This window comes from Ceratina calcarata, unplaced genomic scaffold (genome assembly GCF_001652005.2).
Source record: "Ceratina calcarata isolate Rehan_Ccalc_2016 unplaced genomic scaffold, ASM165200v1 scaffold153.2, whole genome shotgun sequence".
NCBI classification, from domain to species: Eukaryota; Metazoa; Arthropoda; class Insecta; order Hymenoptera; family Apidae; genus Ceratina; species Ceratina calcarata.
This window is the reverse complement of record NW_017136529.1, coordinates 217,058-229,113: the sequence shown is the minus strand read 5'-3', so window position 1 is coordinate 229,113 and position 12,056 is coordinate 217,058. Positions and strand designations below refer to the sequence as shown.

Here is a 12,056-nt window from a genome sequence, read left to right as displayed (position 1 = left end):
TCATAATACTGTTGAATCGATTATTAGTTTAACTTATTTATACCCTCGGTTTTCGGTAATGCGCAAGGGAAATTATATCCTAAAAGGGTCTACAGTACGAGTTACGTACTCGCCCGAATGTTTTACAAAAGGAAACTTTGGTACCTGCTGATGCGGTTTCATTCGTTTTCGTTTGCGCATTTATCCGTGTTTACCGAACAGTGGAGAATAGACACGCACGCAAAAATTGCTATAAAATCACGCATTACATTCATCCTCGATGAGAAAGAGAAAGAGATGAGAAACATCGAACTGGAATTTTCGTTCCCTTCAAAGAAAATTGTAACTAGATGAAACCTCCGTGTCCACAGATCGTGCTCGTTCGGATGAATGAAACTGAGTAAAATCAAAGAAACACTGAATTAAATGAAACGTGCACTTCGTATTTTCAACACGTTCTTAGCAATGCAATCCTGGGAACACGGAGGTTCAACTTGACGAACGTGTGCGTATATGTATGTATGTAATACATACGATGGTATACGATACGTACATGCATACATATACATACTATGTACACGTTACGAATAGTTAAAGATAATGCTTTTAATAAATACGTACCTAGATAATATATAAAAAGACATCGTGAACTAATTACAAACGTTAGAAATTGTAATGTAACAATTAAAGAGAGAATGATAACAGGGTGATAATAAACATGACCGCGTACCGATAGTTTATGCCCTTTTTAAAATGATCCAAGCTGAAAGGAACCCGAATACTTTGATTCAAACATCTGACTAAGCGTTCGATATAACAGCGATTTCATTTATAAAATTCCAAGATATTCCTAACAAACGGTTCACTGTCGATAGAACCAAAACCACGAAGTGAACCAGGTAAATTTTGCGCGTAATAGATAGACCGTGTATAAAATGCACGCGTTGTATTCCGGACAGAAGTTTTGTAATGAACGAGCTCTTCAGCTTCGTCCAATGTAAATCAATTTCAACAAACGGGGAATTTATATTGAGAACGTTTAAACACGTTCACACTGGCGTGACAGCGTAATCGTGAACGGAAATTGGCGGATTGTGTCGAGGAAAATTCTAACAGCCATCACACGTCGTATCCCGCGATTCCTTCAACAAGTTCGCGATGCCTCTGTATCACGACATCGAATGCATGAGGCAACAGATATACTGTCATTGCCTTTGTAACAACAATTTAGTAGTATGATTTTCTCGCAACTATTTAATATACATTCAACAAATAGACGGTTAGACAGAACGGTAGCTATAAATCGGACAATTTCACGACATGGACTCGATATTTACTCTTCGCTTGTGAACATTTATATTCAAGGTATTTAAATTGTTTTACAAGGACTCTCCGACGATGAGATGAAACACGTATGCGAATATAATTTTAATTCGAGCGGAACCCCTATCGTTGCCTCTCTCATTCAAACTTTCAACCAGGTTCGCTCCACCGCGATAAAAAAAATTCTCACTCGCGTCTCTCGAACGAATACTCAAAATTCATATTAAAAAAGCATCAGTATTCGCGACAGAGTTCCGAAATCATACCGACGTCAATCTCTCGTACTTTGTTCGCGTATCTTTATCCTATCGTTGGACGCGCCGCGTTTGCGATCGATAAAACTACGTTTCTAAAAAAGCTGCCGACAAACTGAAATAGCTATTGGTATCTCGGCGAATGGTTTATGGATTCGCGTAAAACCAAAGTACGTACGTATCTCGCATGCTCCGACAGTCGACAACAAACGAAAATGTTTAAAGCTCCGAAAATGATATCGTCACTTTCCTAAAAGCTTAAATTATATAAATCACAATTATCCCCTTCTCTTATTTTCATATAATACACGAAGGCTTTTATGGAAGAGCATACTTTGAATTTGCTTCGTATATATCTTCGCTAATATCTTAAAAAATTGTATCCTCGCTAAAACGAAGACGTTTGATTCTCGAGACAAACCAGATTCTCTCCTTGAAAGTTTTCACACCGTCCTCCTAAACATTCGGAGTATTCTTAATCTGTACACGATCCCTGATTAGCATTCCCTCAGCGAAGGAATCTGTCGACCAATTGGGCTTGTATGCGATTGCAATGTTGTTTCGTAATAGCATAGGAGATAAATCTTTGGTTACCCCCTCCCCCAAAAAAGAACATATTCTGATTATCTACTGCGTTTCTGTAACAGAAAACATTCTTCATACGTTTTTAAACCTCTCGGATAATTATCGAAAAAGTTACGCTTTTCTGTAGTTTGTGATCTTTCGCAAAATTTAACATTTCTCTAAATCCTCTAAAATTTCTCGTAGTTGGATCGTCGATAGAATTCTGGATAGTTTTCAGTTTAACCCTCTCATACAAAGATTCTCTAACATTACATTCTTATAACTCTGTATCCAACAATTTAAGCTCCGCACTTCGCGTGTCCGAAGCGCGCTTTGCGGAGTACGTTTCACCGAAGTATAATAGAAACGCGAAGCTAGAGAATGAGTAAAATTGGAAAAACGGGGGTGTATATTTATTTGCAATAAATTAAGCATACGATTATAGAAGGAAATACTGATTTTAAACCTATGGTATAACGCGGTCCACTACACTTGTAGTAATTTAATTGACATAGTAATCGTTTTCAAATGGAATGTTCACAAAGTAAAGCGTTCTATAAATTACTCGTTTTAAATAACTTCAATAACAGATCTGGATATACAATAAAATTTATCTATATGAGAGGGTTAAAATAGTGTTGGCGGATCCGATTGTGCCATCATTTCGTGCTAATTACTACTCGAACAGCCACGCTCGGTGCCTCCGCACCGGTTCATTATTATTATTAGTATTATTATTAGTTGTCATAGTATCGAATCATTCTTTGTTCATAGAGCAAAATACCAAGAAACAGAAATCGAACCCCGTTTCTGTTCACACATTTGGCCTTGAAAAAACTAGTCTTTCTTTCGATATTCTCTAAATATATATATATATATGTGTGTGTGTATATATATATATATATATGTATATCGCCTAACGTAAGAGTAGAAATCTGAAATATTACATCGATGGAGAGGTGATAGCAAAAAATAACCATCAGTTACTTAAGCTAGAGATAGGCTATGTAAGGAGGCTATTATGCGTACTCGGGAAGAACATCAATCCAGTAGGTAATAACAGAGCTTAAGATTCTAATCAGAATCTTGTTCTATGGTCGGAGGTAACATAGCGAGATGTTGGGGGCTGAGCATCCCTCTGGAAAGCGCGTACTCCGCCAGGGCTCGATGACAGAATACGTATTGGTCTGGCATTTGAATACTGTAGGCCCTCTGGGCGCGGATCTTCTCCACGGTTCCCCGAATGTCCACGGTCCCGGTGTCCTCTAGTCGCGATATGCAAATATCTAACGTGCAGAACGTACCTGAAATAAAAAAAGCAGCGCGCTATAAATATCTTCGTTCTCATGAGAGAGAAAACGTCGTAGACGTCGACACTTACCGGTCCTTCCTACCCCGGCACTGCAATGGACGACTATAGGAGGTCCCCGTGGATGACCGGCCCACGTGTCTCCTCTACTAGCGAGTAACTTATTTTGTTGTTGTCTTACTAAGGCTAAGAACTGTAACAGAGCCCTGGCCGACTGCGGAACACCGTAATCAGGCCACGCGGTGTACAGCATGTGACAAACTTCCCTTGACTCGTCAGTCTGCAACAAGGGCGATTATATTTATCCATCGAACGCTTCCGATCTCGTCGCCCAAGCAGAAAAATTCAACAGAGCGTACCTTGTTGTTCGTGAGGAGAAGCATCGATATCGTATAATCGGGATTGGTGTCCACCTCGAGAGTGGTGACGGTGAAATTGCCCGGTTGAACCTTCTCACCCGGTTCCGGTGCCCAATACTGCGCGCACTTCGTACGCCCCCGTTCCACCACTCTGAGAACGATCAACGATCAGGAAAACAATCTCTTCTCGAGTCGCGATCAGTTTAAAAGTATCCACTTTACCTCGTGGTCATAACGACGACGAGCGTCTGTTGCTCCCAGACCATTCTCCAGAAGTCTCCGCAAGTTTTCGGTAGAGGACCTTGGGTACTGATAAATGCGTTCTTCTGTTTGTAACCATCGACGAAATTCGCATTTATATAATCCGACGTTGCATCTCCGTCTATTATCGACAGACACACCCTACTGTGATCGTAGCAGAGCACGTCCGTGTACCGATTTTTCGATTGATTCGGTTTCAATCTGGAAAATATAGTCTTCGGTAAGGTCGCGTTCCAAGTGGATGTTCTCCAAGGATTACGCACTTTGCGTTATTGAAGGAACCTTCCGGCGGTCTTTGCCTGATCTCCGCGTATTCGGCTATGAGACCCGCGCGGCCCCTCGCATGAATTTCCTCGATGAGCTGCTCCATGCTGACGGCTTGGAGACCGAGGTCCCCGTGAAGACTGTCATCGTCGCTGAAACCCGAACTGGCCGAGGACGGAGGCTGAACTGGGGACGGCGCCTCGTCGGTACCGATCCAGGCGTCGCCGTTCGTAATCTCGATATCGCCGATGTTCGAGATACCATTCTTCACTTTGTTCTTATCGATTATAGGACTAGTTGAGCTACTGACTGTAGTTCCGTTCGGACTCTGATGAACCGTCGTGTGATTCTTCGATGTGGGCGAAAGAGGACTACCCACTCTGGGGGTAACCTGGAATCAAGAGAACATCTGTCATTATCGCCGCTCGTTATCGTCAAGCCTGTGCTGGCGTCTCGTTGAGAAACTGACCTCGCAAAGTTCACCCCCGCCCCTGTTTGTCATGGATTTAAGACAGTGGAGCAGCCATGCCTCATGCTGTATCTCCAACGTGCCACCCAAGCGATGCGGTAGTGATTCCCGTGGAATATGCAACGTCAACTGAGGAATGGATACGGTAAACACTCTGTCCCTCAATTTTTCGCGCACGAACAATCGAAGAATTTTGAACGGCGCCTTGAACCACAACGGCGCGGTAACGATTAAAACCTTTTTCAATTTCGCTGGGTAACCACCCTAGAACAGTACGATGCATCGATTGGAAAGTTTATTTTTACGTCGACGGTGGCACACTGAAAAAATGTAGGTACTGAGAGGCGATCGGTTTAACGCGAGTGCATAATTTATTTTCGAAATAGAGCGACTTTCAAACTTGGCCTATACTATACGATGCAATAATAGACTTAGCGCGTGTGTAAACCGTGAGATACGTTTAATGCCAACTGCGAGCAATCCGCGGACGTATGTTTAATACGCGAAGAGGTAAATTATATACGGAACTACGTAGTTTCGATCCAATCAGCGGACCTTTGTTATAGCCCGTTCGCGCGTTCCATTAAACGGGATTGACTCGAACTGGGACAAGTAATACGTTCGTTCGGGTCGCATGAAATGGAAACAGGGTGAGTTAACCCTCGGTAACCCCTGCGATGTGTATAGAGGGCGGAAGTACCGTAACGCAACGGGAACGACGTCAGCAGCGGCACTACTACATCTTTGCAATCTTAAGCGCACAAACCCTATTATATACACTGTGCACCGAAACCCCGCTAGAGCATCGGAAAAGTCTTTTAACTGCCAGGTGCTTTCAATGGTCGGGCTTAATCTCTGAACTCGTCGCAGAGGTAGGTCGTCGGAGATCGTGCCAGATTGGACGCGCAATTACGAGCGTGAATCAAGTAGGACCGATAGAACGGTCGGATAATCGATCGATAGATTAGAATTTTAGTTTACCGCGAACGACTAATTTGCGGGTATCGACGAGCTCGCTCGCCTGTCGTGCGGATTATAAAACATAAATTATATCTCGTTAAACAGTGATGCATCGATAAATCGAGGGCTCTCGATCATGTCAGTGTTTGATTAATCACCAGGGTAATCCAGTAATCCCATACGACTTGGAATCGATGGAATCGAAATCACTGCCGGCACTCGGTCAGTCAATCGATACCGCGAAATTAGCAAAACCGTTTTCCACGGTTGACACGAATCGGAGGAAACGCTTGCGAGCAACCACCACCCGGCTTCGGAAGAACATATTGCGACCGATTATTACTTCGCCAACATTACGCGATGCCGCAACCCGACCCGACCCGAGCAAATTTCGCGTAGACTCGAATCGGGCTCTGACTCGTTTCGATCTGTACACGATAATGCCGCAAAGGGGTCACGATGATTACTGACCGCGAGCGTCGCGACGCGTATGCGCGCAAGCGCTCCAACGATCCCCTTCTTTTCACCAGCGACCGCTTTAGCATCCCTTACGACATACGCGAATTTCTTTTTCCCTGGCAAAGGTGCGATCCTACGTCCTACGTACGCTGACGTATTGCACAGTGCCTCTCAACCCCATCGCGACACGGTAGTACAAGTGTCGCACCGATTATCATACAGGATTCGTCGGAATAAAGCATACATTATACCGGGAGTTATCAGGATAGACTATAACTCGTCACCGCTAAGGCGGACCGATTTCTCATAGAGAAAATATAAATTATTTTCTCACTGTCATCTTCGACGAAAGGGTGCGACGTTCGTTCTCCGAAAGACCGAGAATTTTATCGGAAAAGTTGTGATCGCTCGCGGAGTGATAGTCGCTTTGTACGTAGATGACACAATGGAGCGTAGAGAATGAAATGCTATTAGCCGAATGAAACGAGGATAGCATTGTGCTCGGCAGCTCGTTTCCGTACAGAATTTCAGCTTTATACCGGCTGCCTAGCAAACAACCGATCGAACCAAACGAAAGATTATTTTTACCACGCGCTCGATGACGTAAAAATATGTTCGTGGAAATAGTATCGTAGTTATTCTACAACTGCGTCGATTCAATGGAACCGTTTGAAAATTCCTTGCTCCATCCTTCGTGACGCGGTTCGTTGGATAATCGGAACGGGGTTTTCGTCAAGCGTTAACAACCCCTCGAGCTTGTCCGTTCTTTACACACCCTTCGAAGTCTGTACCCCTTCCCCCTTCTACTAACCACTGAAGTTTATGCGTTTGTCCCGCGTTATACGCGTACTCTACGGTCGGAACTTTAACCGAGCTCTCATTACCGGAACGTAAAATGTACCGTGCAAAAGCGAACTAGCTAATTTTAATTTTTCAAATACCTAATATAAATTTCCAGTATACATTTACATATTTATTTACCGAACAGCGTTTATAATGTATGGATTAAGTTCGATGTTTGAAAGACTTACCTTTAGGAGGGTGAGAATCTTTTGAGACAGATCATAGTCAAAGTTCTGGTATTTGCTATCCGACATGTCATAAATAAAAACCAGACCATGCTTCTGAGTCTCTACACTTTCTAGGGCCGCGTCTAATTGATACACAACGCCCTGGAACGAGACAGAGAAAGTCCCGCGATTAGACGTTTGTCACAAGGAATCCGTTGAGCAATTCTTACATCATCCCAAGCCCATCATGAGCCATCGAATTTCCGCTCGGCAATTACGCGCGACGAGTTTTACTCACTTGTAGCGTTGTCTGGTGCGTTGTATTTTGCGGAAGATGTAAATGGGCTGTGAAAATAGCTATGGCTGCTCCCGTGGCGTCCCGCGAAGGCTGCAACAACATTTTTACGAACCCGTTGTTCAACCGACTCGACAAAACGGAAACGATCATCGTCCCTGATCCCGGCCACTTACCAGAACTGTAAATTTTCCTGTGCGTAATTCACTGAGCAACGGTTCCTGAGAGGGATACAAAAGTGCGAGACCTTCCCTTCTTCTGGTGGCCTCGTGCTGTTCGTAAAGGGCTAGTGCCCTCGCGACTTCGAACTTTCTCGCGGTCAAAAATTTCACAGCTGTGCTCCACGACACCGGGCCGGCTCGTCTCCCAGCCCGACACTTATTAACGGCCTCTATGAATTCTTTTGTTGCCTGCAAATGACGACGAAACACGTTCAAACAGATTCGTATTTCATAGACGTTTCACAAAGCGCTGTTGAATCTAAATAGCGAAATAATCTCGTCTGTTTAACGAGAAAATAATTTACGCAGCGTTTACTAACGATGAAACGAAAGACGGCGCTGAATGGAAAAGAAGGCTCGCCTCCTAAGCGTTTGCAACAATCGTAGCATTTTCTATATACTGTCGTGTAAACGTGTAAGAGTCATTCGTGAATGATTTGTGTACATGCCCTGAGTACCGATATAACTTCCGGTGTCCGACTACCTCCCCACCGACAACTTCCGCCATAGTACGCTCGCCAGGGACCAGTGCGGTAAATGGATAGGCTCGATCCAGGGCCAAGAAATTTAATACCTATCGCGAATCGATAGTTTTATAAAACTTCGCTGAACCACTTTAGCTTTAAGTTTGCTTTTATTTTCAGCGCGTGAGCGACGTCGCGAATTCTTGAATGAAACGCGCCGCGTGAATACCGGTGGGATCGATTCCGCTGGATTTTTCATTTCGCGGAAGAACGGAAGAAAGAGCAACATTCCTCTTTCCGTTTCATCGCTCAGATTCTTCTCTCGTTCGTTTTATGTAACGTCGAATTTTTGTAAAATGTTTCAAACGAACATCACGTAGGAATCTCGAATGATCGCTTTGTTTGCAGAGCACAGTCAACCGTGAAACGAAATGTTGTTCTCTGAACGATAGCATCTGCATGACATATCTTCTACAAACGTTGATGATTAAAGCTCGATCGTGTACACATCAATCTTATTCATCGTCGTGTCGAACGAAGAGATTGTTGTTGAAATTAATTTACGAACACCTATGAATCACGGAAGAGACAACAAAAATTGATTCATTCGCTCTGCCCATTGAAGCTCAGCAAAAAAATTTAAAGTATCGGGAGGAAGAAGAGCAAGCGATGTTTATATTCGCGCGGCTCTGCGTGCGGCACAGAGATCCGCGAAAAAAAGCCAACGTAATCGGTCGTTTCGCGCTGCTGCCGGAACGATAAAGGGCGGTGGTGTGCTTTTCATTTTACATCGGAGACGATACCGATAATAGTTCAGCTTACCTGCTCCTGCTCGACTGTTAACGTGGCTGCCATTTTGACTTAACACACTGACATAACCGAAGAATCACTGGCACGTACTCATTTCAGGCTCCAACCGAACGGTCGATTGCACGCGGGCACACATTTTCATTCCTCGAGACGCAAAACCGCGATCTTTAAGATTCACTGATCGGAGCGGCAAAAGCAAGCAGATCGGTCCGGTAGTCGCTCATCGTTCGATGCTCGACGCAGCTATCAACAGCTATGAACTGTATATAGGAAACCCGCTCCTCCGCAAGTTGAGCGCCATCTTGGGATCGTGAACGTGTAGGCGACGGTCCACCACACTCTACGTCGGCCACACTCACACGGCCATCCGTAGCCTAGACACGGTTTATCGACTCTCCGTCCTTCTCACGCCGGATATGCTATCATCATATCCGAGTATAGCCATCGTCAAAAGTCTAGTCCCGCTGGCGAATTATTTCGTGCGAATTCAGACAAGCCGGAAACAAGCCAGGTGTGTTCTGGAACGGAAACCGAATCGTCGTTAGTTGTAACATATTGTACTCCGGACACGTAACGATACGTGTTCCGATGCGTGCGCTCAAATACCGTATCGACACGCTTTCGAGGAACCCCGATTAAGGAAACGAACCTTTGAATTTTAATACTTTCAATTTGTCAAAAATGGCATAGTAGGATTCTACACGAGATGAATCAATTTTTTTTTCGTCGATAAATGGTCTACCGTCGGGACATGCACATGCACAGATCACCAACGTTATCTCTCAACCTGATCGTATGCCATTATCGACAGCAGATACTCATCACACCTTTGCGTAATCACCAGTTTAATTCATGCATCAATTAAAACTAGTAATCACATTTAATAATATCTTTCATTTTATTCTAAAATTAAATTGCAAATAATTCGCTTAACAGTTGATAATGTACGATCAGGTCGAGCACCACTCCAAGAGATAGCGCCATCGGTGAAGATGAAAAATTTCAATAAAAGGACCGTAAAAAAATGTAGTCGGAACTTTTAAATAACTAAACGCTGTTCAAAGAATTTCTCTACGACGCTTTTCCAACGTTTTCCTCTTAATCAGAGACGTTCCACTTGCTAGTTTATATTCTTTACTTAATGAAATAAGCACCCTCGTCCGTACGCTTTCTTGTAATTACATTTTGCGCCTGTTATCTTTCTCGTTACCCGAGGGTGTTTAGAATTGCATACGTGACTCCTATCGCAGTTTGCAAGGTACGACACAATAAGTTTAGAACGAGGGATTTATAGGAATCGAATAAACCGAAAGGAAAGAGAAAGAATAGCTCGGCGAATTTTAACTGTAAAACCAGTCGTGACATTATAAAGATAAACCGTTCCTAAGTGCTCACGAACGCGGAACGGTATTGATCTGTGTCTCGAAGGCCGGGGAAATATTCAAAATACGTGAAACGTGTTGGCGATCGATTGATTTTCAATGAGAATCGGGGTCGGTGACAAATCGCGGGGAGTTTATCCATTGCGGTGCAAGACAAATTGACGTAGCGGAACCGTAGGACCCTCTTAAGTACATCGGTGGGCTGACAAACTGGTCAAAGCCCTCTTACAACCCTCTCGGCTGCCAAATTATCGGACTCCTGTGGACAGCAAACCCATTTATACTGTCCACCAGCTAAGACGTACTAGGGCTACAGATAAGGAGCGTCCTCCAAATCGAAACCAATCCCCTAATCGACCACTGAAGCTTTAAACCGATGGATGAAGAATTCGAATCATCGTTCGCGTTGCAATTAATTAAAACGAGGAAAACGATGTCAGATACGAGCTTGTCTTGCAAACGTAAAAAGAAGAGGAAGCTACGTTTTTGATTCTCAGTGGGTAATCAGAATAGATAGAGAGAGCGGAAGCTCGGGAAGGAGGTAAAGAGATTGGGGCTTAAGCCGGCAACAATATGGCCGAACGGAATGGAGTGAAACGGGTGGCTGTCGGATGGAGTGAGTACGGTTGACAGTAGTTGGTGGGCTATAATAACGTATAAAGTAATTAAGGACATCGGGCGACAGCCTGGAAAAGGGTAGGGTGCCGGCGGTGCGCGGCGAGGAGAGGGAAACGGACAGTTTAGGGAATGCGACATTTACATAGTAATTAAATCGCGGGAGCAAGTGGGACCGTTGGGGAAGATACTGGTGCTCGAGCAATTACAGACGCATTAGATTGCGGTAAGCACTTGTTTATGGCCTACCCGGGCGTCGCTTCACTCGATTCTGTTCACTCGTTTCACCTCGTAGTTCCAGCCTCTATACTCTCGTCGACTTTTACGCTCACTCCTTCCGTCCCGATTAACTTATACGTACCCGATCCGGAGAGATCAACTTCGCACGGTCTCGTTTGCGCCTTGCACTAAACGTTTCCCGCAATTTTAACTTCTACTAAAACGGTGCAAAGAATTATCGCCCGACAAACCTCGTTTTTAAGAGACTCCACGTGTCGGAATTGATGATCGTCCTCTTCTGATCGATCGGTCATACGTCATTGCCAATTTATTCCCTCGGTTTCGCGTACGGTCCTCGAAGCAAACAGCAAACGGCGGGCGAACCGGACGAGTGTCGATTAACTAATTGAAACGATCGTTGTATTCGTTTTGATCGTGAAGAAAGTGTGGGACGGCGAACGATGGAAATGAAATTTTACTTAAAAGCTCCGCCGCGAGATGAAATGGCAGTAAGGGTGCGATATTCAATTAGCGCGCGGCAACAACGATGACACACGGTTGTCTTCGCTAAACGAACCGGAAAGGACCCTGGGGGATGGCCAGCTGTTAGCAGTTAGCATAACGCGGCATGAACCAGCGCGATGGCAAGTGTCGCACGGACCTCTTCCTAAAAATCCTAATCTTCCTTAATCGCTCTAGCGACGAGTTTTTGTTAAAATTTGTCAAACGTTCCCCCGGCCATCTCCTCGTTGGGAATAGGACCGGTTCTCCTCACCGAGCTTCGCTTTTTAAATAAATATCGCTATCTATTTGTACAAGGGGGAAGTGAAGTTCAAAGA

General features: G+C 44.3%; 1 protein-coding gene across 2 annotated transcripts; it reads right to left on the bottom strand.

Annotated features, from left to right (window-relative positions):
• Window positions 1-1,213: 1,213 nt before the first annotated feature.
• On the bottom strand, window positions 1,214-9,336 carry Ptpmeg2 (Protein tyrosine phosphatase Meg2). 2 transcript variants are annotated; one of them, XM_018036786.2, is made up of 10 exons: window positions 9,014-9,336; window positions 7,683-7,916; window positions 7,510-7,599; window positions 7,233-7,373; window positions 4,783-5,046; window positions 4,313-4,704; window positions 4,011-4,250; window positions 3,789-3,939; window positions 3,502-3,709; window positions 1,214-3,424 (listed from the first exon to the last, which is right to left on the bottom strand). In XM_018036786.2, exons 1-10 carry the CDS (start codon window positions 9,044-9,046, stop codon window positions 3,195-3,197), a joined length of 1,983 nt encoding a protein of 660 aa, XP_017892275.1. In that variant the 5' UTR covers window positions 9,047-9,336; the 3' UTR covers window positions 1,214-3,194. The 2 variants fall into 2 exon arrangements, with proteins under 2 accessions (XP_017892275.1, XP_017892276.1); XM_018036787.2 differs by lacking the exon at window positions 9,014-9,336 and adding an exon at window positions 8,186-8,273.
• Between the last annotated feature and the right edge of the window lie 2,720 nt (window positions 9,337-12,056).

Coding starts and splice junctions, on each gene's coding strand:
- Ptpmeg2 (XM_018036786.2), bottom strand. CDS start 9,046: ATGGCAGCCACGTTAACAGTCGAGCAGGAGCAG. Junction 7,600..7,682: donor CAGGAAAATTTACAGTTCTG/GTAAGTGGCCGG, acceptor ATGTTGTTGCAG/CCTTCGCGGGACGCCACGGG. Junction 3,940..4,010: donor GTCGTCGTTATGACCACGAG/GTAAAGTGGATA, acceptor GATCGTTCTCAG/AGTGGTGGAACGGGGGCGTA.